The sequence below is a fragment of the Lepisosteus oculatus genome, chromosome 10, assembly GCF_040954835.1.
Source record: "Lepisosteus oculatus isolate fLepOcu1 chromosome 10, fLepOcu1.hap2, whole genome shotgun sequence".
Taxonomy (NCBI): Eukaryota; Metazoa; Chordata; class Actinopteri; order Semionotiformes; family Lepisosteidae; genus Lepisosteus; species Lepisosteus oculatus.
This window is the reverse complement of record NC_090705.1, coordinates 12,635,208-12,662,810: the sequence shown is the minus strand read 5'-3', so window position 1 is coordinate 12,662,810 and position 27,603 is coordinate 12,635,208. Positions and strand designations below refer to the sequence as shown.

At 38.3% G+C, this 27,603-nt stretch overlaps 1 protein-coding gene across 1 annotated transcript; it reads right to left on the bottom strand.

Annotated features, from left to right (window-relative positions):
- Positions 1-1,724: 1,724 nt before the first annotated feature.
- On the bottom strand, positions 1,725-24,190 carry e2f3 (E2F transcription factor 3). The gene is made up of 7 exons (XM_006635883.3): positions 23,629-24,190; positions 13,680-13,791; positions 12,690-12,909; positions 9,970-10,128; positions 8,902-9,016; positions 8,512-8,650; positions 1,725-7,057 (listed from the first exon to the last, which is right to left on the bottom strand). The coding sequence occupies exons 1-7, from the start codon at positions 23,902-23,904 to the stop codon at positions 6,801-6,803; spliced, it is 1,278 nt and encodes a 425-aa protein (XP_006635946.1). The 5' UTR covers positions 23,905-24,190; the 3' UTR covers positions 1,725-6,800.
- Positions 24,191-27,603: the final 3,413 nt, after the last annotated feature.

The window sequence follows — 27,603 nt, the reverse complement described above, 5'->3', positions numbered from 1 at the left end:
GTCTCATTTATGTTAAAAATAGTAACGAAAACGGACGTGCAGTACAGCACAGCAGATATTTTAAATACATAACGAGACATTTCAATTTAGATCAAATCAGATTGAGAGACAGCTATAGTTTTAACCTATACATATTTTGTACAATTTTTGAGGAGGCTCAAAATGTGAATTTGTTAAATTTACATGCATGAAGAAACAAGAACTGGACAGATTACAGGACCATTTTCAAATAAGGAGACTGAGACAACGTCATTTGTCATGTTGTACCCTTCGTTCAATTTCACAGTAAATTAATTGTCCCGGGTGATAATATACACGCTTCCTACACTTTCATAATTACTGACGTAATGTCAGTCTATATCTTTATTTGGACCCCTAAAACATTGAATTCCACTTCGAAAAAAAAAAATCTTTGGTACAATTCCATCTTCATCAACTAGCACGAGAAATAAGGCACTGAGGTGGTAATTGGAGCTCCAACACTAATGACACCTGATCCTCTTTTTGAAGCTGAGAAGAGAGATTTCTTACTGTCCTGTCGCTAACCGTGCACAGAACAAATCAAATGTGAAAAAGTATTTTAGTCATGTAAAACTACTTTGAAACAGCGAATGCAAGATATATCACAAACTTGATTGTAATCCACCCTCACAAAACTGAGTGTATTCATGCACTTTATGGATTTAAAACAGATTACTGTATAAAAAAAGGAAAATGCGATCGCGAGTATGCTCTAAGTAAGCACAGGGTCGAATTCTTGCTAAGAAGCAGAACGGAAGAGTAAAACATTAATTTCAGCATGGAATTTTGGGCACCTAAATTGATTAAGTTAAGCCACAGTAATGGGTTTGAATACTTGTATAATCGTAACTTTTCCATTTTCTTTAACAAGAATTACATTTTGTTTCCTTTTGTGTGGAGTATGTTGTGATTAAACCAAGTTAATTTCTACTTCGAAGCGTCATGTCGACAGCTATAAAGCAGCAAGATAAAGTACCATGCATGGTATTGTAGGTCAGGAACATTGAGATACATTAAAATGAAAGACGTGAAGTCTGGACTTTTGAAAACCACGGGCAAAAGCTAACATCCAGATCTCTACATTTCCAAGCAATGCCTGAGTCTCATTCTGTCTTTAAGCCATTTTAAATTCAGCCACAAACTGGATGAAGTTCTATTGGCTCTGTGGCTAAGGATCTGCGCCTGTGACTGGAAGGTTACCAGTTCAAATACCGTGGCCGGCAGAGGAATCCTACTCCGTTGGGCCCCTGAGCAAGGCCCTTAACCCCAACTGCTCCAGGGGTGCCGTACAATGGCAGACCCTGCGCTCTGACCCCAAGCTTCTCTCCCTGTCTGTGTGTCTGTGTCTCCATGGAGAAAACCTGGGGTATGTGAAAAGACAAATTCCTAATGCAAGAAATTGTATAGGGCTAATAAAGAAACATTATTATTACATTTCTAACCCTCACCTGGTTTATTCCTTACCGTGAACACAGTGCGCATTTAATACTGAGAGTGACAACTAAAAACAAATGAAACTTTTGCCAGGTCAGTTCATTTTTTTTTAGATGGGCAAGTTTTCTTGTGGTTCCATATTGATAATTAAAAGCCTTTTCCATGATGATTAACATTACTGACAGTGCTGTAAATTAATGAATATTTTAATGTGCAATTCATTAACATGGTTTTAATTGAAGGACAACTATTTAAAAGTTTTAGATCTTTTATTGCTCTTTTTCAAGTTTTGGTGAATTTCAAATCTTCACATACAAAAAAAATCACAATGGCATCAACTGGAAAGAAGAAAATGAACTATTCAAAAGAAATTTGTTTACAGAAGCAATATCAAAGCTTTTCAATGAACATAAAATACAAAGCTAGATTCCTTTAAAACATTTTACATTTTTACATATTTTCACACTTCTCTGAAAAAAAATCCAACCTCATTCATTGAGCACACAAGTACTTTCATGCACACATACAAAAAAACTTCGTTTTAAAAGCTTTAAATAATTCCTCATCTTATGTACAATTCCACTTACCTAGAAAAAAAAAAAACTTCCAGGCTTGCCCAGTCACTCATTCTGGCAGTATTTTAAATTGTGGGGAACCATTCAGTAAAACAATGTACAGTACATTTATTGCAAACTTAATTGTAAAGAGGCACATATTTTTAAATTATATAAAAGAAAACTGTTACACAGTTTAGCATGCAAGAATATCAACAGTAGCTTCACTATTCAGAACACTTCCAGAAATGCGTACCTGCTTAAGTTTTATACTAAAACCTCAATTGCAGACAGTCAGCTAGGGCACAACCAGTGGTACCAAAAACTCTTGCAGCCCTTTGAACTGAAATGGAGTAGAAGTGTACCAAATATCAATAGGGTGAAACATACAAACCATTGCATTCAAGGGTGATGCGTTTATCACCTTCCCCACATATAATCTTTGCTCATACATATCAGCTGAAACCAAAAACCAGAAAAGATTATCACATTTACAAACCATGGAAGCCATGTATAAATATATAAATATGAATTTATGCTGAACAATCTCCAAAACAGCAAATGAACCATGGGTTATCATCCTCTTCTCAATTATAGCACAGGGTTTCCTGTGTAGGTTTATACTTCAGTTACCAGTTAATTATCCGTGGAAATGATCACTTAAGGTTTAAGAACTGGAGAATGACACTTGAGAATGAAAGGCTTAAGGGTTAGCAAATGTGTACATTCAACTCCAAAGATGACATCAAAACATCATATATAGATCTGCATACATCTGGGTTTTGTTTCAAAATTGAATAGAATAAAAGGATTTTAGTAACCGATTTCATGTTTAAACCCACATACAATGATTACAACGTGCATGGAAATATGAACAGAAAGCAGCTAGCCCGGGTCATAGAACTTGGGATATTACAAGGTCAATATCGTCACACCTCTTACACACAATACATAAGTACATTTTTAATAACATGTCAGATAGGTCATCTGTGCTGTGCATTCACGTGCCCCTGCCACAGAGGAGCAGCTCTACGTTCTCACAGTGAGTTAATTCAGATATAATTATAAGAATGTAAGGAACAAAAATATAAAGCTCTGCTTTTGGCAAAGGCACAAATGTGCGATTAAAGTAATGCCACTGCACATAGTGTGACCTAACAACGTCATTGGATGATGAATCTGAAATTCTAGAAAATTAAAAAAGCTCTTATTTGGCACCACTAGGGGGCTCTTGCCCAAAGCTGTTCTAAACCTGAAAGATGATACATTATCAGATTTGTTTGTTCTTGCCATGCAGTTAAAGACCCCAATAGTGTTAAACAGGATTTACTCTATATTGCAAAAACAGCCCTCTCCTCTGGGATTTGTATAGATCAGCACATTTGGAACAGATAGGAACACTATCAAATTCCAACCCGCATCTCACGTTTTCGCACTTTTGCAAAATACCGTACTCTTCATAATGAAACTTTGACAAAATTCTTAGCCAAGGAAAAGAAAACCACCAGACTAGGTGGAAAGGTGGCATTTTCAAAATGTAGACAATTAAGATCATTTTCTTTCAGCAAGTTAAATGTAAATGCTTCCACTTTGGAAATTCATTTTTTGGTAGTTTTAATGTTTAAATTTAGTTTATGCAAAAGACTACACCCAACAATTTTATTTTCTAATATAATGCAAAATTAACTCAGTTTTGCAATCTTGAAAAATCAAAAAGAAAAAAACAGTTTTAGTGGTTAAAAGCAATGTTTTCTGCGACATGCAACATAACTTAAAACAATAACTGTTTATGATGTCCCTTTAAAAAGAGCAGAAAGCAGGCTGAAGCATTTTTAATCTGCTGTCACAACACCCTAAATACAGACTTATGGACCTAAATGCTATGCTAAGGTGAATACTCAAATTGTAATAAAAATACAATTCACTACAAAACAAAGGTTCAGAGGTAGTCTACATAAATGCACAATTGTGCATAAATTAAGTTATACTACAGTTTTAAATCCTCCCAGAATGGCTTTAAAAGAAAATAAAATCTTTAAAATCTACCCTGCAAAAAGGAACAATGTCACACAAGGATTACAATATCAATGCTATACTAATAAAATAGTATAGTATTTATACCTTTAAGGCATTTTCTTTCCTAAAATAAACCTTATAACAATCCATTTTATTAAAACACTCAGTTGATGCATGGCTTCTTGAAACTCCAGAAAAAGTATTCCTGATTCTCTACTCAAATTTTCCAAAATTGACTGGGTATTTTTAGAAACAAAAATTCAAAACAGCACAAAGGGTGCACAATTCGTTTACAACATCCCCTTAGTAAATGCAATATGAAATCCCTTTATACAGGCAAATTAAGACATCCAGTGCTCTTTCAACATTTCAAGAAATTTGACAATCTGGTTCACCCTTTTTCGACACTCTAAAGTCTATACAGTGCTTTGTACTTTCCAGATTCATCTACTCTGTGACCCCTGAAATCCACTCCATAATGTGGTGATGATACAAAGAATCTCTACATTACATAAAATGTATTAAACATAGTTTATATTGTTTCACTTCTGGAACTGACCACTCATGGTCCGGAAGTCTTTAAAATCTGTCTTTAAAAAGCTGGAAGTTACAGTCTGAACAGTCTGACACTATGTAAAACCAGTGGGGAAAAAAAAAGTCCCAAACTTTTAACCTACCTCTGAGAAATGAAATATAAAGCTCAACCCACTAAATGTACCTTTACCATTAGGAATCACATCCTTCAAAGCTTTTACAGAATAAAAGGTTTTACTGCAGTATTACTGACTGAAGCAGATTTCACACCATCATTATTTAGCAGTTCGGGGCAGACCCACAGAGTTGAGACTGGGCACAAAAAATTCACAAGTGGAAATCCATTATTGAAATTAAAGGATTAATTTACATTCCTTATAAAGAGGTTCACTGGAACCTCTCCATCTGACTTTACAGTTCAGGAAATGAGCAACCCACCCACGACTCGCTGAGAATATTACTGGTCTGATTCCCTCTGAAACCATCCCTAAGCAGAAAATGCTTCCATTTTGCATTTAGCAAAAACAGGTTAGTTTTATCATGATGCTGTGGAACAGGAACAGGGAGAAGAGTTCAAGCTTGGTTATTTCTAATTCGAAGCATGAAAAGGTGGAGGGGGAGAAAGAACTCAAGCTGCATTGGAGAAAGGTGAAACAGGGAACATCAAATAGACGTGGGACTGTCCAATAGTCAGATATCCCTGCATCTGAAGATATTGTCAACAAGCGGGATACATTCTTCTATACCAACTATAAAGTAAATAAAGCTCTTGATACAAATCATTAGAAAAATATCACTAAAACAAGTGAACGGAAAATCTGACATCTGATATGGCCCAGTAGTTAATCCAGTCACCAGAACTGCACTGTGATGCAACCAACAACAACCTACTTGTGATGCATACCGAGACTAGATTCAAACTAAAGATATGCATCTCTCTACTAGAACTCAGAACAGCTTTTTACACGTCTCCATTTTACAGGTCAAAGTAAAGGGCAGATGTAAAAAAATGGCACATTATACTCGTTATATACCATACTATTTCTGGGCATTAGTCAAAGATGACTTATGGCGTGTATTTTAAATTCAAAGGACACCTCAAGACTGTCCTACACTAAAAAATACAACCGATTTTCTTTTTTTGCCTTTTGAACAAGTCTCATTCCCAAATACAGATTTTCCAAAATGTATAAAAACATACTAACAAGTTAAAGTAACCGAGCCGTTCTTTTCTTTTTGAGAGAAAATGCAAAATGAAGGAGTTTTATTCAGTTGGTTCACTTCCCACAGAATTAACAGTGGGTTTATCTGATCACCACTCTGGAAGTTCTAGATCTGGAAGACCTGACCTGAGTGATGAGGATCCCCCTTTGGTGCACATTTGATCCCCAGGCCACAGAAGGCAGAGTGGGATGAGTCAGCCAGGGATCACTGGATCTCAAATACATCAAGCACTGTAGCCGCCTGAGAGCGTGGGACAAGCCTCTACCTTATTCTTTTCTGAACCCCTGACATGTGATGGTAGGCATGTCAAAAGGAGTTTGCCTACACTTCCTCATTCTTCCCAAAGCATGTTTCACAGCCAGGGCATGAAAAACAATTAGCTATTACAAATCAGGTGGGCAATTCCAAATAGAAAAAAACAGATGAATGTTCACCCAACCACAGATCTGTTCAGCATATTTATTACCTTCGAGTAGAAATGTTACCTACTGGGGAGACAAATGTTCCTTAATCTGCTTGGGTCACTATCAGAGAGGGTCACGATGTGCTCGGGTGATCATCAGAGACCATTCAACTGATGGTTTAAGAAGTCACAGAAAAATAAAACACCGCAACACAATGCACAGTTCCGATGTCGGTTTAAAAACGCCATGTTATGCAGAGCTGCGAAAAAACAAGGATATACCCTTTTTTTTAAAAAAAAATCCTTGCTTGCACAATTTTATTCTGTACAGTCATTCTGTAACAGAACTTGACATTAGCAGTTGTGTAAAATGAGACAGCCAGAATGTGTAACACTGAATATATTTTGAGGGTTTGTGCCCGACTTCATAAGGCAGATCTCGCATCAGGTTTAAAATCTGTGTACCCTTTGAAGGGTACAGATTAAGGCAAACCACTCTGCTGTTGCAGATCTGAGTTAGAGATAAAAGGAAGACAAAGAAGCACCTCTTTTAACAAACGAGGCCTCCTAGATCCACCTTCTAGGTTAGTCTATTCCTGGCAGACAACGCCCAGTTAGTTGCAAAGGAGGTCATCCAGTGGGAGCTTATCTAAATCATATGCATCAAAAAGGTCACTAATTCCCTCCTCATCGCCCAGGCTCAGTAAGTAGTCTTCATGGATCAAAGGAGGCGACAAGTTTACAAATGGTCCTTCCAGTCCGGAAGGGATTTGGTCCTCAGTCTGCTGTAAGAGGCTGGAAATTGGGGACGTCAGTGGGGAAACATTTGAAACTGTCACTGGACAATCAGGCCCCAAGGAGCTGCAGGATTCTAGAAAAAGACACCAGGAAAGAAAAGTTTAATGCTAATAAGACTGCACAAAAAATGGTTAACATCTAAATCTAGGCTACTAGAAAAATATGTACAGATGCTGCCAACATACTGTATGACCAGAGCTCTGTGAAAACCTCTCAAAACCCGATTTAAATCCTAGAGGAAGTCTGCAATCTTTCCACAAATGCTACATACGATTTTAGATTGCTGAAATTGGGGGCCGCCCTTGTGGATGAGATGGTAGATGCCAACAAGAGTGCGTCATATCACCAGCCAAATACAACTGGGATCCCCCTCAACTGGCGGAGCACCCCTAAGGTAAGGGAGAGACTGGGCCAGGGTTCAGCCTCCAGGAGCCTGCAATAAAGCAGTGTTGTTGGTGAGGGGAGCATCTTCCCTCCAATCAGAGCTGAACTGCAGTTCTGCAGAGGGGCTCTTTCTGCAAGTGTCGCGCAGTCCCAAAGTGGACAGGTCAGAGCAGTCTGCCTACACTTTCTCATTCTCTCTTGAGTCAGTGCAGGATTCGTGGCCGTGAGTTGAGATTTGAAAAACTGGCTATTCCAGGTGGGGATATAAAACCTAACTGGCAATTCTCTCTTTTTAAAAAAAAAACTGCATTTGGCCAAATAGCACAACCACCTTAAATTTGGTCCTTTCTAAATATTGTTCAAGAGCAAATGACAAGCAGAATAATGTAATTTGTAATTTCTGATTTTAAAGCCATATTAATGAGCAAATCTTGACTAGGGCTTCAGCAGATTTGATTCTTTTTTGACCATTAACTCCAAATGTTGCCCAGTTTAAAATAATTTTCACAGTGTTCTAACAAATATTAAAAGGATAACATATTTCAAGCTCAAAACGTAACAAAAACAATTTGATCAGAAATATCTTGCTTCAACATTCGGAATGTAGCTGTATTTGGAGCTTTCTTCCTGAAGGCAGTGGCTGATCTCCCGGCCCCTGTCATCCCATCTCTGCACTGAAAATTAGATAAATGTGGGACTCTTCTCCACCAACTTTCAAGACTACCATTGCAAAACTGCAACTCCGTTTTTAGAAATGTGAAAGTAAGAGGAAGGAAACATTACAAGTTAAAAAAATGCATGCAGAATTTGACTTCTGAATTCTTTCACCGAGAGCTGCAATGCTCCTTACCTACCCTGACATTTCAAGATAAATGTGACGAATTTCATTATAAATTTGTATAAATATATTTTTGGCTGAGGCTTTTATTGAAAACAACTAATAAAGCTGAGTTCAAACAACAGTGCACAGTCCAAGATCTGAATTCACAACTTTCCTGTTATGAGTTGAGTCCTAACCACTACAGTTTAAAATAAGCACGTTACTGTTAATAGATTATCATTTCACATCTGACGTACAAAGGCTACTTCCACATACTATCTTGAAACTTCCTAGAGGCATTACTGGGCATGAACAGCTCTTACCTTGTAAGACTTTCACTAAAGGGGAAGAATTTCCATTCAGGTCCAAAGTGTTTTTCAGTGGACTGTTGGGAACATTCTCATCTGGACATAGAAACACTTCTATAGGACCCTGTGTGCTGGTTAGGTGGACTTGTAAATTCTAAAAAAAAAAATGTTCATTATTTCACATTATCATTGAGGAAATAAGTTTACAATGTGATTTTAAGCTGAGCCAAAAGCTAAAAAGATTGGGCATGATTGCTCAAGTCAAAAGCTATTTTGAAGTTACAGATTTCTGCATCTCTAACTCCATTTCAAAACTCAACAGACCCATTAAATTTTAAATGCCCACAGGAGTGCCAATCATTCAACAGGCACGAGTTTATTTAGTTGCACCAGCTATGTACTCACCTCCTGTGGGTCTGGCACCTCTAGCTTGGTCTCTGAGGGAGCTTTCACTGCAATCACAGTCTGATCTCTTAGGCTTTTTATCCTCCGGATGTCTTGGTAGGTAACATATGCAAATGTAAACATGGTCAAAGAAAAGGCCAGCTCAAACATTTCAAAACCTCCCCTCCCTCGCTGGTGGCTTCCTCTCATAGCATTATGAGTCCATATACATCAGGACACATCCTGCCCTGCAGCCGCACACTGCAACACAGGAAGTATATGGAGTTTTTGTGGAATAGGGTCTCTGAAAGGCTATCCTGACATGTTCAGTAAATATAGTTCACGGTAAAACACATTTACCATGTCAAAAGCTCCTTTAAAGATCCAAAACTCTGAATCTATTATCAAAAAGAAACTAATAGACCATTTTAGACAGTTTCTTTAATGTAATTTTAATACACCACTGAAATCTGTACTTCATAAAACATAATAGTAAGCTGGCCTTAGACTCACTAATGAAGTGCCTCTTGCCCCATTAAAGTCTTGATATTATAAAAGATGGGACTCCAAATAGATGAATGGGTAACTGTGCAGAAAGAATATTTCAAATGGTACTACATATCAAGTACAGTAAATATCAACGGGAGGTCAGCCCTAATTAATTCAGCACACAAAGGCAGGTTATTGAGTGTGCACATTCCAAGAACTTTGCTGACAAAATGTAAAAATATCACACCTCTAAAATAGTCTGAAAATGCAATGTTTGAGGGCAGCATCTGCTTCAATAATGTAAATAGTAGAAAACTTGGGATTGTTACTAAACGAGGACTGTATCTACATGGGGAAAAAATCAAAAATGAAAGTGTTCAATGTGTTAAAAATATATTGCACTTCTCAGTAGCTCCGGAATACAACAGCTCCGGAATACAACAGCTACTCTGACATTTAAGATCATGAATCATGATAATGTAAAAAGGGAGAAGGCCTTGGTTCCGATGATAGTACCTAGTCTTAGGAGCACAAAGTTAACTCCCTGTTAAAATCTTGATTTAATAAAAGAGGGTCTCCCAGCAAACAGTGAAAGGATATTTCTGGTTCAAAGACTCCTCTGTGAGCTGCCGTACATCAAGGGTGCAGCTCTGGATGAGCTCATCGAGCCTTTTCTCCACCTGACTCAGCTCTGCCATCTCTCGGCTCAGTGCCTGACACCGGTTCAGAGTTCCCCCCTCCTCCGACAGATTGCAGCCCCTGTCCGCAGAAAGGAAGCACAGGTCACACAGCAGCAGCAGAAAACTGTCCCCACCTCGACCACTCTCCCTCACACGCAAGCACTGCTTGTTGAAACACACTGCAGAGAAGTTCTGTCACAAAACTGACAAACAACCAGGGAAAAATTAATGAAAGAATACAAGTGAGTCAAGAATGAAAGACTCCCTAAGAAGTCAGAAATGATTTTTTCATTATACAAGGGACACTCACACAAATAGAACATTTCAGAAAGAAGTATGGCCAAATAAAGTGAGAACAAAACTGACCATTCCCATAGCATAAAAAATAGCTATGCCTATGCTCATATCACATCTTTATAAGCTTATTATATAATCAAGTTTTTGAACCTTAGAAGTCAAACGGTAGACAGGAGGACAAGCAAAATGCAAACATCTTTCCAAAGAGATCTAAAAAACGTCTGTCTCTGACTTTTAAATAAAATAGGTTTATTCCATGCTGAAAAAAAGAAGAAAGAACACAACGTTTCGACCGTGGAGCCTTCTTCAGGTGTGAGGACCACAAATTGGTTCAGCTGCTGGATTTAGTCTAATATTCTTAAAAGTGTTCATAAAATTTGTTTCTGTAAATTTAATTCAGCTTGTTTAGAGGATATAAAAAAAACCTCAAGCAGCAATTTATCTTCGATTAACTGGTGTTCACATTTGTCAGGAAAACACAGAAATCAACCTTTTAAACACTAGAGCATAGAAGGTGCTTGATTTTTCAATTTGATCCGAACTTCCTTATTGCAAATCACTCATTTTCAATAACCAGTCTTATAATATGTACAAATATACTGCAATCACACCTCAAGATGAATATTTAAAGCCCTCTCAAGTCAAACAAATTGACAACACACAAGAAAACAGGACAAATTAGATTTTTTTGTGATTAAATGGATTTGCAGCTGTCTGAACAAACCTTTAACAAAGGTGTACAGAACATGGTATGGAAGTATAATCATCAGTTGCAACATGACCACTTTCACTTATACAACATTCTACATGTGAAAATGTTGATATTTCAGAAGGGCAGAAACATGAAAACTTTATGGGCCTCTAAACCTACACTGAGGCTTGGATTTTATTTAAAGAAATACTGTGATGTGTGAATAAATGCAATGCTTGCAGTTTCTGGAATTCACTTCATGACAAATGACCTTGCGCTGTGTTATTCCAATATAGCAGAATATTAGTCTTTTTAACAAGGATTGATTCCATAAATCATTTTTGTACATGTGAGTGCTCGAGCAAATACGTACCCTTGACAGTTATAATGCTGTGCTCTTTAAGAACCTATGTATCTTCACATTAATTCTATAAAGTGCATTACACTGCACTTTATTCTGTTCAGTTAACATGACCAGATCTCTTTGAGCTCTACACCTTCAAATGGCAACATGGGTTTGCTGCTTACACTTGTTTACAGCACCCACGTGCATAACATCTTCGTACTATGACTAATCTTATACCCCAAACATAGCTCTACCTGAATACCTCAGATGACCTGGACAACTGCCACCAGAGAATCTTAACCCATGAGACAACTCTTCCCCAGGACACCAAACACTAATTCAAATCAACATGGGCCTCAACATCCCCGAAACATTTGACATCTCTAATAATCAATGTCTGCCCCTGTCTTTTAAGAACTATGTAAATAGATCACCGAAATAAAGTAAAGTAAGTCAAGTTAAACTCAGGTCAAACTAGTATACAGTTTAGCACTCTCAAAAACATGGTGCACACTGCCACAAAGCCAGAGAGAGAAGAACTTTGCAAAGTAGGTTTCTTAAAGAGATGAGCCTAAAAATACAATTACTTTCAATTTCCACAGACATGTTGAGGCCAATTCCTCAAGAGCCATCAAGAAGTTAAATGAGACCTTTGGACTAATAGACCGCATCATAAATCTTGCTAATGTGGGTGTTAATAGCTTATTTTGCATTCCTATGCTCATATATATGAACTCCACAGCCCTGGAACCGCTTCCTGTCAATCGCAAAACTACGATACATTGCGGCCTAGAGACTATTATAACAGGTTATGAACCATATGAGGAGAATTGGCACCCGACACTCCAGGGGCTACAGAGACAGATCGGGTCATCATAAATCAAGGAGTGTCTCTTAGGAATGCAGAACCCAGTAACGATCACTTGGCTGGATCTCCCAGGATGCCTGTGTAAATGTAAAACCTGGAAAAGTATTGCAGGGGAAAAAATATCTGCCTCTTATTTCTTCTGCAGTTAAGGCTGTCGAGCTCCCTAATACTGTAATTTGCCAATGTAAAAAAAGTGGTGAAGGCGTTAAAAGGCATTATAAAATCAGAAAGTAACATGTGAAAATGAGTCAAGCAGTCAAGTCAAGCCAATGAAAACATGGACCCTCTGCAATGCACTGCATTTTCACCTGAAGGAAAAGTGCAAGAAATACTTCAGTTGCATAGGTACCTACAGGCATGTCATCATCATCATCATGCAACAGTTCTGCAAAGCTGCTACTGTATGTCCCCTCGCATCCCCCGACATGAGATACATACATCCACTGAATGTTGTTTTTGGATTTCTTCTTGATGAGGTGAATACCCTCCAGCACATTTGTAATGTCATAGAGGCGTCTCTTCTGCACCTTGAGGACCTCCGCGGCCCGATTCAGGTCTACCACACCGTCTGACGACTGACCAAGTAGCTGAACAAACTTCTTGGTCAAGAGTCCCAGAGACGTGTCATAGCGCGTCTTCTCCGATGGGGACTTGGGAGCTACAAAAACAGAGTACCAATAAGGCTTCCCATCCAAGCAGACCTGTTTCTCCCTTTAGATACTCCATGTCTAATCATTGACTTGTTTTCTGCAGAAAAAAATACATCTTTAGGGTTTAACGTAACTACATTGGAAACTGCTGACGGCCACTGACTTTTTTTTTTTATAAATGGGATACTTGCCTAGAACAATTCTTGGAAAAACGTTTTTATAATGTAGAAATAAAATACACGTGCCCACCTAGTGTGACAGCTTTACACTTCATGCAGTGAAAGCAAAATAGTTGGATATTTCTGATGAATACTAGCACAGTGTAAATTACATCCTTGTTTTCTGCATGTAAAGATACAACCAATAAAAGCAACAAAAAAAACAGCTTCCTCGCACAAGCTCCTACCATTTGTTTTCAAAACTATGAACCTTAAATGAATCACGTTTATAATATATTGTCATTATACTCCATTATGAATTTGAGCCACACGATAAACTATGTAGGTCCAAGTCAAAAAAAACAACTGGGCACAAAGGGAAAAAAACAGCAGCTTAGTCCAATGCACAGAGGTATATTTTGAAGAGGATGCTCTCATTACTTTTTGTTTTTCATACCAGGCTTTCAACACTGTCACCTTTATTAACTACTGAAACTGAACACACCCATGAGTTAACAGAAAAGAGTTAGATCAGAAAAGCTGGACCTACTTAGGAAAAAAGAGATGGATAAGACCAGTGGATGGATAAGGCTTTCGTTTTCTCGACCCAAGGCACTTACTCTTAGGACTGCTGAGGTTTCGGGTCGTGGCCCTGCCCTTCCCCTTGGGTGTCTTGGCTTCTTCACTGAGGTACTGATGGTCACTGTCATCCAGCTCCAGTCGCCTCTTTGCCTACAGGAAATGGAGAAGAAGCTCATTCTCTCTCCCAGGTAAAGACATCCCCCAATGTGACGAGATAGCCCTGTCCAACAAGCTTGATCTACATACAAACTTGAGAGTTAGAATGAAAATCTATATATTGCTGTAGCTCAGTTTGAAGACTAAAATTGACTGCATTGGTGTAGGCCTAGAGACACGTTTATGAAGCTGTTCAACTGTACAGTTCATATCCGTATAAGATCACTTTATTAGCCATATACAATTTCTTGCATTAGGAATTCATCTTTTCGCATACCCCAGCTTTTCTCCATGGAGACACAGACACACAGACAGGGAGAGAAGCTTGGGGTCAGAGCGCAGGGTCAGCCATTGTACAGCGGCCCTGGAGCAGCTGGAGTTAAGGGCCTTGCTCAGGAGCCCAACAGAGTAGGATTCCTCTGCCGGTCACAGGATTTGAACTGGCAACCTTCCAGCCACAGGCGCAGATCCTTAGCCACAGAGTATAGATATTTTACTCCAATATCTACAAAAACTACAGCACATACCTATACAGATCAAAACATCTTCTTCTGGGATTTTTTTTTACTTATTTATTGAAGATACAATTTACATGGAAAGCAAACACAATGTTTACTTTTTTTCTTGCATTTTTTAATGTAAAAGTAAATTTTTAGATGGGTGTTAAATCCAGAAACAATTACAAAAAATCTACATTTTAATCACTATCGAAAAAATAAAACAAAGAAATAAAGGTCTATATAGAAATATTTAATCATTGTAATTAAAGTAAAAGCAGGTCTTAATGAGGTAATTTGTTCCAGAATAACCAGTATGTTAAATCATTCCGACTGTAGATTAAGAGAAAATGTTATCACAGTAAATCTCATTCACAATATAAATATAAATTCAATGTTCAGGCATTGGTGGTTCTTTAATACACTTTTTTCTCATTATGATTTTTTTAATTTAGAAATAAAAAATAATAGTATTTCCTTGGGATTAAATCCAAACCATAAGGTATCCATTGTTACACATTTGCATCATTCTCTAATTTATGTTTTAATAATGCTAAACCATACCTGGTCCTAATGCCCCAGTATAGTGACGGGGACACTATACTGTAAACAGGCGTCCTTCAGATGAGACGTAAAACTGAGGTCCTGACTCCCTGTGGTAATTAAAAATCCCAGGGTGTTTCGCGAAAAGAGCAGGGGTCTAACCCCAGCATCCTGGCCAAATTTCCCAGTGGCCCTTACCAATCATGGTCTCCTAATAATCTCCATCTATGAATTGGCTTCATTAGTTTGCTCTCCTACCCACTAATAGCTGGTGTGTGGTGAGCATTCTGGCGCACCATGGCTGCCATTGCATCATCCAGGTGGGGCTGCACATTGGTGGTGGTGGAGGGGAGTCCCCATTACTTGTAAAGCGCTTTGAGTGGAGTGTCCAGAAAAGCGCTACATAAGTGTAAGCAATAATTATTAGTATTAATAATAATTGGATCATCTTAAATCTGATAATTGGCATCTTTCCATTCCAAATAAACCTTGAGATTATTTTTTTCCACTATGCTGGAAGAGATTGAAAATGATACAACAATCTTCGTAGCATGTTCATTTTAATGGCCTCTGCTCCAGATCCTATTGAAAGAGAGCAAATTGCAACAAGCAATTCTGTGAATTAAAGAACTGTAATTTAAATTCAGGTATTTTGGTAACTGTACTCCTAAATATTTAAGAGGCTAAATGTCAATTTAAGCTTCCCTTTCAAATGTATCTATTGGATTGTAATTAGAAGTCCTTTCAATATTTGGTTTGTAACCAGAATTAACAAAATGTCTCCAAGAGGTCCAGAACCTCAGTAAGAGATTCAGTAGGTTGATTGAAATATAAGAGGATATCATCTGCATGTAGGGCAATCCTTTGTTCATGTCCATTCATTTCTAGACCCTTTTGAATTTTGTCTAATCCATTCTTCTAGCAGTGGTTCTCAAACTTTTTGGACCAAGTACCACCCCTGATCAAACCAAAGAATCCAAGTACCACCTACAAGTCATCTTCTCATAGGAACCCCAGAAATTCTCAATGACCAACATAAGCGTGCGTGTGCGCACACACACATATAATATATATTATAATAAGCTTTATTTGATATAGCGCCTTTAAAGGTGGCTTATCAAAGCCCTTTACAGAAAAAAACAGGAACAACAGCAAACAAAATAAACAAAAAAGCACCATTTCAGTGAGAGGGGTGAGCCTGTTTAGTCGAGCACAGCAGATGTGAATTCATTTTTTGAGCCTTGATACAATTCACAACAGAGTCTAACAGATTTTAAATCGTCAGGCATTTTCTTGACGGCAAAGGTCTCGCAGTGGAAGTTGCAATGCGCCCATTCATTTCTGCAGCAACCTCTCTAATTCATGCAACTACACTGCTGTTTCAGCTTGTCATCGCTCTAGCACCGTCTGTACAAACTACGACGCATTTTATCCAGTCTAGGCCATTTTCTTCGATAAATTCATTCAGAAGCTGAAATATGTGCTCTCCTGTAGTTCCTGTAGGTAGCGGCTTACAGAACAGAAAGTCCTCATGGGACGTACCCTCAAACTCGTATCTAACGTAAACAAGCGAATTGGCCAAATCGACTACAGACTCATCTAATTGCAGTGAAAAACAACTGTTCATCTTAACGCGCTCCATTAGCGTACTTTTGATATCATCCGCCATTTCAATAATTCTGTGAATGATTCAGAGGGGGCAGCAGGTCGAGCTGTTTAGCAGCTTTTTCTTCACACATAATACGTCAGCTCTTTTGCCAACGGTAAATAAGGTTACCTGCTTTAGCAATCCGCAAGCTTGCATTTTTCCCCGTTTCCATTTCAGGAGTCTGCCGCAGAAGTAAAAAGTTTTTATTTCATGCGCATGGGAGCGAAACAAGAGAAGCTCAGTGTATTTTTCTCAAATTTACCTAGAACAGTTCTTAAATATTTTTCCGTTATCTATCACGCTTTCCCGTGCTCAGAAGATTACCAGCGTTCCTAGCATGCATTTCTATGCATTCCTGTGTTTACAACATTGGCATTGTTTGAAACTCACGCACATTCTCCCACCTCCCTATTTGCTGGAGATATGTTTTTTTAAATACAATTGGTTACTTACGTTCATAGCATGCATTCCTATAGAGTGGTATAGAATTACATTGTAGCTCTGTCCACTCAAGTATTAGCGTGCGCTGTATCATAGTACGTAGGCTGCATATTCGATACGTCCTAAAGTAGAAAATATGAAAACCCGTCCCGATTTTTCAGGGCACGCAACACAGTTCCAGGGTCATGTGGTGTACCACCTGGTGGCACTCCACGTACCACTGCAGGTACGCGTACCACAGTTTGAGAACCACTGTTCTAGGGGTTCTATGTATACAGAAAATAACAGAGCTGGTAGGGAATATCACTGTCTTGCATCTCTTTTAAACTAAAATCTTCAAGGTAACTACTGATTTTAATTTGTGCAGCAAGACTTAAAATTTTAACTTAATATATCAAACTTAGTTTTGATATATATATATGTAATATCTGTATGCGGGGTGTACTCGTATAGTTCCTTCCTGTAAGATACAGGTCTATCCATAAGGTAGATCTAATCCTATTATGTGGATATCAAATATTTTTTGCAAAAATCACTTCTCATGGTGCATTAACATTAAACAAATAAGCAATGATTTCCCTTTGAATAAAAAGGAATTTACCTTGTTTTTAATCTGATATTCTAAATTATCAGCAGTCAGAATCGGTATGGCTATGTTCATTTTACAACCTATTTTACGAGAGAACTAGAACACTATGAAAACCCATCCATTTTTAATCTGACATGTTCACTGTCGGAAAAATGAGTCTCTCGCAGACATACGACCTGTGCCCTCTCTCCTTTAATTTTTTTAAAGTTCTGCCTCTTTTAATTGGGTTGTGTAGACCACTCACATTGGAAAAAAAAAAAATTTAAATAAGAAATAATTTTAAATCTTATGCAGTTTTTAGTACTTTGTTTCTTTATATTCATAATCAAAATATATACTTTTATATGTACTTAGTTTAACTTTCTCCCATGCCTTTGTCAGGATTTATTGTTTGGTCTTGTACAGGAAAACCGGATTAGAACAGATCGTGGTCTGTACGGATCTGTGATTTTTGGGCCCAGGGCTCTATGTGCTCAGATTGTCAATCTTATCTGGGGGGAGAATCCCAATGGTTCTTTAATACGTTTCTCAAAAAGGCCGAGTATCGATCCTCCCTCACAACCCTCTGAACTACATAGATTTTCATATTTGTTCTTCTTGATCTTTCCTTCACGTCTGTTAGTCTCTCGTCGCCTCAGTCTCTGAAGCGAACACTGAATAATTCCATCCCTTCACCACCTTGACTTGCTCAATGCACTCTTCTGATCTGTCTGTCCTTTTATTAACTCGATGCAGTACTTCTGTGAAATCTGTTGTTTCGTTCATATCTCTTCACAAGTCGCGCAGTTCAGGGCAGATTTTCTTGAGGCTCACCAGGACTCATATTTTTTAATCTCAGCGTGGTGTCTACCTCTTCGTTACAGGAGGAGGTAGCTGCTTCAACTTTCCTCTGTGTCCTCCTCAGATTCCTTTCTCTGTGTTTGTATTTTCATCCTTTGCCTCGTGACTTCATTATTGCCCAATGCTTACAGTCCTTTTTAAATTCAGTTAGGTAGAGTTCTGGTACTGTTGATGGGGTATTTTTGAGAAAGAGAGGGGAAAAGAACTATTAAGCGGCCATTCTGAACGGCGGCGTTACCAGAAGCGTCCCAGATACATTTTTAACGCGGTATCGATGCGATGACGGAGAGCATAACACAGAAATAAATTAGTTAGAAAGCGCACATATTCACTGCAAATCACTCAGTCAAGCTCGATGCGTACTATATGCAATTAACCACTTAAAGCAGCTGAGACCACTTAGAAGTTTGAATCAAAGAGTCATGGCACCTCAATTAGAGCACTGGCTCTCAACTTGCTATTTGTGGACTAAATGGAGCCCACAGACTCAACAGAAGGAGCCCATGTAACACCCCAATCAATTCTTAAATTTGGGTTGTAGGGATTGCTTCAGGTAATCAAGCCAGTTTGCTTCAGTTGCACAAGCCAGATGACAGAGCAACAGAACAATCTTGTTCTTCAAAACGAAAACATTAGTATGTCAAATTAATTTTAAAAAAAGCTTCAGAAAGTAAAGTGAAAACTGCCTTTTGCCTATGTAAATAGAACTTGAGGTTAAATATCAAGAGCTCTTACATTTTTCTGATGTCTCTTTTGAAGCCTGAAAGAGAAAGCTTTGCATGACAAAACAGGATAAATTTAATTGGCATATGACAACAGTCCTTAGATGCTTGCCAAATCCAGAAGCAAAACCTTAGCAATGGCAAGCTAATAAAAACTTCAAATCCACAGAAACTCTTTAAATGAAAAACAGGGGGATGAAAAGTTACAGATAAACAACAGCAGAAAGGCTATTAGCTCAAGAACCTAAAAACAAGAGGATCCATACATGCTAGGCTGCCTTGTTTTTGCTTGTTCAGGTAGAGTGATTTTTACCAACTCAGATATTGGCAAAGCAACGAGGGTCACACGCCACTTAGAAAGAACAGGACAGCCAAGAGCCACGAAATCTTCACAGTCCCTTTCAAAGTGCCCAGAAAGCAGAAACATTCCCTGGACATCAGGTGATCATGGATCAATGCAATTCGGTCCCAAACTTACTACTGGGTTATTTTGCAAAGCCCCCTTCATAAGATGGAACAGTTTTTCTCATAAAAAAGGGATGAGCAGTAGATCAGAACCTAAGCTTACAAACAAAGCCTACCTAACATATTACAAAGTATTGAGGTTACATTGCAATGAATCACCCATGACTTGCATGAAAAAAAGGTAAATCGTCACGTTTAATGTAGCTCATAGCTTTTTCTTGAATAAGAGTTTGGCTAAGAGGAATGCGACACAGATTCTCCAACGACAAGACCAACACGTCTTACATTTCTTCTAATAACATCACATTTTAAATTGGCTGCATTACCATGAAAGCTTTCATTCGACCATTTTCTAACTGCTTCACCCAATACATGGTGGCAGGGGCACCGGAGCTTATTCCAGCAAGCAACAGGTGCAAAGCAGGATACATCCTGGACAGGACACCAGTTCATTCAAGGGCACACACTGACACAAACAAACACGCACTGACACCAGGACCATTTTTTCCCCATTTTAAGCCAATTTACTTATCAGCATGTCTTTGGAGTGTGGGAGAAAACCAGGGGACCTGTAGTAAAACCCCCCATGAACATGGGGAGAACATATCAACTCCACATAGATAGTGCCCCAGGCTCATAACTGAACCCACTGTGGCAGGGCAACAAAGCGGCAAGCTAAGCACTGCGGAATTCCTAAAAGCTCAACGTTTATGAAGTGGTCCGTTCACGGAGTGCAAAACTTGTTACTTAAAATTATTTTGTGAGTTTAGAGTACTGCAACGGGGTGTAATGTTCTCCTTTATTTTTGGGGATCCTCTTGTCAGTCTATGAGGACTTCTGGTCTAACCATATCTTTACTTCTTTTACTTTCCCAAGGGACAGCAAAAACAAAGGTAACTGCAAACGCAACATTAACAATGAATACCTAGCTGATTGTGTCAGAACACAAGATTTTAACCATATTTACTTTATTTAGCATTACTATGAGAAGCAAAGCAAGATTAGGACTGTTTATTTCTAGAATGAAAGACCTCTGAGGAAAACCAGGTCAACACTGCTACTTGGTATTGGATACCTGGCAAGCACCAATTTCTCTCCAGACCTACATTTCCAAATGAAGAAGGCTCCAGTAGTGACCAGGGACACTATGCTGTAGGAGGAGCTACATTTTTCATGTTATTACATTGTGTTTCTGACGTGACTACTTTGAGAAAAATCTGAACAACTGAGCTCCAGACATGATCCAGCTTTAGCTTGGATAAGCCAGTAATTACCCTCTTCTGTCGGATCAATTCAAGAAAAACATGCTCACACACACACACTAGATTGATGGCCCCCAGTTTGTATGACAGCTCTTGGGAGCAAAACATTAGTTCTTTAACTTATTGAAACCCACTGGCTGAACAAAAGATGGAAACAGAGATAAAAGCCGACAGCAATACTTAATTCCTGTATGCCACTTCCCATAAACCTGTTTGATTGTTTAAAAACGAGCAACCTGACAGCAAATTTGTGTGACAGACAAGTACAGACGAGATCTGGTTGTACCATGCAAGTGCAGAGCTTAGCTTCATTAGATTAAATGATTCTCTAAAGCCAAATTTAAATGAACTGGCACTATAAGAAACAGAATAGGGTAGTGATGTGATTTACCTAAATCTTTTTTTTAATCAACCAAACACCAAGATGCATGTTACATATTACATATTAATGAGACAGGAAATGTAAATCAGTTTCAATCACTTAAAAATAAAAAACAGAATTTCCTAACCCCTTTTCACATCCCTCCCAAATCTTCCCTCACAAAATGGAGTAGACAGAAAATTCAAAATGGCAAAATACTAATTGCACTAGTCTCCAGGAAGCAAAAAAAAAGAGCCAGTCTCATCAGGTATCACCTGCACAGCCAATTAGCGACAGAAACATTAGGGTGTAGAAGTGAGGCTCAAAGTTTTTAAATTGTTCAGAAATGTTTGACAATATTTAAAAAAAATGAATAGTGGACTAAGTATGTATCTAATTTTCATCAAATTAAACAGCATCATCTTTGAGGCAGCTTGCTACCAATTAAAGAGGAAAAGGTGCCCGACAAGAAAAGCTAGAAAGACAGGCTTGCTTTTTAAAAATGTTTGATAGGAGGAAGCTATCGGTTTGCACGATAAAAATGCCAGTAAGGAGCAGTCTCAATTTCAAGATGAGCAATATGAGAGAAAGTGTCAAAAATGGAGGACCAAAAATTAACCAGCCCAGGACAAGATCAAACATGTATATGAGAGTGGCAGGAGTCTGCCCACATCTGTTATATATTGGGTCCAAATTAGGAAAAATGTTAGAAGGGCAAGGTCTAAACATATGTATGCAGTGTATTTTACCTGTATGAGAAGGTGCCTGTCACACATAGGGGAAGTGAACCCAGGCTAAAATGAGTTCCACTGGCCCTTTTGAATAACTGTCTCCATGTCTTGTCTCCATTTACCTGAATTTTTAAAATCTTTCTTTTGTACATACCAGGCTACATTATGTTCGAATAATTCTTTGTCCCTTTCAATTCACCTTTAACACAGAACCATTTACCAAAAATGTTCCATATCTTACTGAATGTCTACATCCACAGCAGATTTTGCTGCCCAGCCAGTGTCAGCTTGCCTTATACAGAACACCATGAACAAGGTTCAGGCAGCTACAAATTGCACTGCCCATAAAATACAATTAGCTTAAGACAGAAAGGGCCTGAAACAAACCCATAACGTGTCACAAAACATGCCGTTAAGAGTTAAAGCTTGCTTTCTTGTATTTGGCAAATGTTGCAGCACAATGTGAAGTTAAACTGGCAAATTTGTATCGGGGTACAGAATTATACCCATATTAACTCATTATCCAGGCCTTTGTGTCTGTCATCATATTAAAAAGTTTGATTTTGGCCTAAAATTATTCTTCCAGAGAATCAAGGAAGTGCTGTGGGGAAGCAAATCAGGGTTGCACATCAGAAGAGTGCCTTCTTTAAGCTCCATTCAGAGCACTGTCTCCCTAATTTTAATATTGCTTCATCATCATTGGAAAGTCTTTCTAGAGCTAGAACGCTATACAGGCCATAGCTATGTGCAGCAATTGAAATAAAGTAAAACATTTACCTCTATGTGGCTAATATATTTGAAAATAACGTTCCATTTAAAGTACTGACATCTCTCCTTTATGTCATTTTGCTTTTAAATGTATCCTACAGGGTGTTGCAGAACACTGTAGTTTTCCAAACTCTTCAAAATTGAAGAAAGATATGCACACGTTCCTGGTGACAAACGAAAATGGGCCAAAGTGATTAGGAAACAGCTACGACTTCGCTTATCACAAACATCACCTGCTCCGAGCATGTTTTAGTTTTCGAAAAACTCCTGTGTGCTTTATATGTCAAAGGTAATATTCGATTTGCACGTACAGTCATCTCTGCCATATAAACCATACTCCTCGCTTAAACAAGACGTGCTCCGGGTTTTTAGTCCCAGAAGTCAAAACACTGCTAAAACGATTACACTGCCCAAGAATGGAGAGATGTGTGTGGATATCTCGAAGGTGGCGAGAGACAGATCCCTTCCCCCCTTTCCAAAAAAACACGAAAACAGGGCCTAGCGTTTTGGTTTTTCCCCACAAGACAGCGCCACGACAATCCTATACACTGATCCCATATAAAATAACACCGATTATTGCTTAGATTTGTCCTCCGTATTTTTCTTAAAGCAGCACCACGAATGTCATTTTTGTCACAGGAGCAGTTTATTAATACGTCTTGTAAATAGAGCGGAAGAGTTTCAGCAATTGACCTTTTACATTCGGGTGTGACCCCTTTTAGGCCAGTACAGGAAGGAAAAGTTTCGGTTTAAAACGAAAAGGCTATATTGCTATCGCGGCCGTGTTATAAATCTAAAAGATGAGTTCTAACAGTAAGATCGCTGCAGCAAATTTGTAGATAAGCAACCATTCCCCGAATTTGTGATCCCTCGACCGCGAGTATGCATATTATAAACAGACGCAGAAACATTTGAGTTTTGCAATTATTTACTTTCTTTTAAGCTACATGAGCAGTTTAGTTACCGGTGGACGTCCGAATGCAGGTCGTTGTCCCGTTCCGTTTGTTGGTCCGTGAGGAGTGGAGTAAATCAAACTGCCAGCTGGCGACTCGGACACACAGACATTCGTAGTCTGTGGAATACAGGACGGCGGGGTGATAATCTGGATATATGTAGCGTTGGGAAAACTAGAAGTAAAACTTTCTGACAGTCCAGTTAAAACAGTACTTTTTTCAACGGCTGGGACTCCAACCCCTGCTACTATTACTTTCTCTGGAGCTGGGGAGATCCCTTTTCTCATCTTTATTTGCTCCGGCTGCCCTTTGTCCCTCCTCTGGTTTGGAGCCGATTTTCTCGAAATCCAAATCAACAACGTTTGAAATACTAACAGTATAACTTAGAAGAGAGTCTAATGTACCGATATTACTAATTTTAAGTTAATATTAAGAACACAGACAGCCAGATGCAATGGATTTAAAACTGACAAGAGCCTCCGTCTTTGCAGCTGAAAAATGGCTCCAGGAAGCTGACAATGAATGAAGGGATACAGTTTACGCGCGAAAGACCCTCCCGCGAAACTCAGATTTCCCGGGAACTTTTCAAACGAGATTTGCATATTCAAAGCTATTGGTCATCTTGGAACCAGTCTCCGCCTCCATTTTCTGACGTAACAACAATTGTACTCGAATCAGAATGCGAGTACGTCTGCTTTGGCACGCCATTGGATGCTTAAAAAAACCGTTGCCAAGGTACCAAAGAAAACTATTTACATAGGAAAAAGGTGATTGGACGAAACAGAAGGGGATTCCCTTCTTCTCGGTGTTTGATGGTGGTTATTCCTTCTTATATTTTAGTGCTTGTTCACCAAGGTGTGAACTTAATAGTTGTGATATTAATTATATGTTACGATGGTTTACTGATTTAAAACTTTAACGTGCACTGGTGTCTATATAAACATGATATAAGACAGGTAAACGTATCCAGTTTATGGTAAGATTTGAGACAGGGCGACCGTTTAGTAACGAAAGTATGTATTTAAACACTAGCTTATACTGCAGTTTGTCATGCGAGTCAGCGAACACCGTAAACATTAACGACCTTTTGGCTAAGATAAGGTTCGTGTGGCTTGACCGCAGTTCTTGTCTTTCCTGAGGTGTGGAAGGCGACCAAAGACCCTAGGATTAGAAGTGGATGTCCTCACTGACTTGTACTGAGTTGGAACAGAGGGTGTACATAAATGTAGGACCAGTGTTCAAGGTGTATACCACGAAGTGGTGGAGATCAAGGTGAATGGTCGAGAAAGGGAGTGTCAGAAAGGGTACCAGAGCTCTTAGTCGTGACATGCTGTAATCACTGTAACTGAACTTTAAATATACCATTTTTGATAACGTGGTAACAAGGCAACTTAAAATATTTTAATCAGTTATTCTATACCACAATCATATCCTACTAACCATACTCTTTTTTTTTTTACATTTACACTCTGGATGTATTGTCAGTAGGGTTTCAGAATCTGCCTGTAAGATCTCCCACTATCCTATAATGTCTGTGTGACAGGACTCAGTTCACTGAACATGCTACAGAAGTGACATCAACCCTCTGAAATCTGGTAAGATAAAGAGCACAGTCTTCTGACGTTATGGAGTTTGCTGCAGTTTAGGAAGTATTGCTGTGTGGTTCTCACCCCAACACTGACTATGATAAATCCTAGCAGGTACAATTTTGCTGCTAACTCATTATGCAAACTACCAGTGTACTAACACTACAAACAGTTGAAAGGTTCACTGGTAAAGGCTGTGAAACATGTTAAAACCTACAGTAGGATATATATGTGTAAATGGAGTTAGGGTAAGAATTTGTTTTAATCAGGTCATTTCAAGCACAGTGATGGCTGTTAGTTTTCTAACTTTAACTTTAAGTAATACATACAGTATTACTAACGCTAGATGTACAGTATTACTCATTGAACACAATCTTAAGACCCAATCAAAGATTTCATCAAAGGTCAATAGAAATTCTTCCAAAACTCAACAAATCGTAACTTTGCTCATTTTCCTACTTGTATCTCCATCCTCGAGTCAACCTGTGTATAAAATAATGGCTGCTGTAAATTGTCAGATTTAAGCAACCACAATCTTATTTGGTGGGTATGCGTGCAGTATAATTTAAGATTATATTTCCCCTTAAACAAAGGCTTTATTTAATGTCATAACTCTCTTTCTGTCACGATTAAAAACGGAGGATGAGTGGTGTTTTGGATGTAATTTCCATTTTTGTACTCTCAATGATGTTGGAGACTTTGCATTAGGATGAACCAATTTGGCACAAGCCGAGATTCACATCACACAAAACGTTCATGCCAAGTCTCAATTTTGCCCTTTCCCTTTCTGAATTGGGACTATTCAAAAGCGATGACCTGGCTGCAGTTAAACTGTTGATTTTTTTTTTTAACCCTAATCCAAGTCCCGGGAAAATTCCCAACCCTTGATTTAGTGCTCAGTTATCACTCACTTAACCCTCACTTTTGAAACAATCCCAGTTTTCTGAGTTTTTTTTTTCAAAAGATTTCTAACACCTATATTACACCTAAATGTACCCTGAGATTGTTGAAAACTACTTTGAATTAATGAGAGTTCCTAGTGGGTAAGTAAAGGAGTGATGAGCAGAAAGGTTCCACAGCCAAAGCATGCTCTAGAAACCCGACTAGAGGACTTTGCCCAGTTTAGGGTTTAAATCCAGCAAAAGTAGATGTTCTGGTTCTAAGCAGGATATTTGTCACTGATCATTTTTGAGGTGTTACAAGATTCAGTGTTCATGTCTTCTTACTCAAGAAGAGGAAGAGGTCTTCAGATTATTTTAAGTTGATGAAGGTGAAAATCTTAAGAATAGAAGATGAAGATTAATATTTAGCTTTGATTACTTTTTTTAATGAATTCAGGTTAAAGTAAGGGCTTGGTCAGAGTCAGATTACATGTTAGGCACATACTTACACTTACATTCCTGATCCATTTACTCATGTATATTAATATAGGTTTAGTGTTATTTTGGTCATATATTTTGGAGCTGGATTTGGGCGTGGAATAAGGATTAGATCTAAGCAAAGCTAAAATTCCACAGACAAGCACTTTTGCACTTCTCTACCCAGACCATGTTTATAGAACAAGCACCAAGCAACTAAAAAAACAGCTTTAAATTAATTTAAAATTCAGGGGTAATTATATATCTTACCCTAGTCCCAGATTAATATTGACCATATTATGTGTGATTGAATTATACATTTAATTTGAGTCAGAAAATCTTTATATATGCTGACATTTATGTAAGCAGTAATGCACTCTTATATCTTATACCTTCACACTGACAACTGTTATTATCCTATGCACTACATTATTTTAATAATAAAACATTACATTTCTGTAATTAATTACAGTATACTATTCACTTTCCCCATGATGGAGTGCTGGGATTGTTCTCTAACCTTCCTCTTCTCCCTGATAGAAAAGGTGGAATTCTTCCTGTCTTTTACCACATGAGATGTTACTGTAGCTAATGCTGTGCTCTTTCTCTCTCTCAACAACTCTGAATGACTAGCAGGCGCCTGTTAATTATTAAGGACAATAAAAACCTGTGAGCTTCTGTTTCAACTTCTCCCTTCCACAACACACAAAGGAAAAAAAAAAATTAGGAGTGCTAATGTACGTTAACAGTAAAGCTGTAATTCAAGCATTCAATTCAAACTCTGAACATCAAATTCCTTAATCCTTCATGTTAGCATGTTTTTCTGTCATGACTAAAAGGAAAATGTTAGAAACGCAGTGGGAATTACTCCAAACAATTAACATGTAACAGAAAATAGGAGGCAAAGTGGAACAAGACTGAGGCCACATGCAAGTATTTAGATGAAGGTACATTTGACGTATTTTGGGGAGTTCCTGTCTTCCAATTCAGGAAGCTTATTTATTTACTTATTTTTCTCATTTCCAATGAGAATCTGCATGTG

Excerpts from the sequence above, each read along its gene's own strand:
- e2f3 (XM_006635883.3), bottom strand. The coding sequence starts at position 23,904 with ATGAGAAAAGGGATCTCCCCAGCTCCAGAGAAAGTAATAGTAGCAGGG. Across the intron at positions 10,129-12,689 it reads AAAAACAACATTCAGTGGAT|GGGCTGCAATCTGTCGGAGG; the intron begins GTATGTATCTCA and ends TTCTGCGGACAG. Across the intron at positions 9,017-9,969 it reads GAGGAGTCTTTGAACCAGAA|ATTTGCATATGTTACCTACC; the intron begins ATATCCTTTCAC and ends GACCATGTTTAC.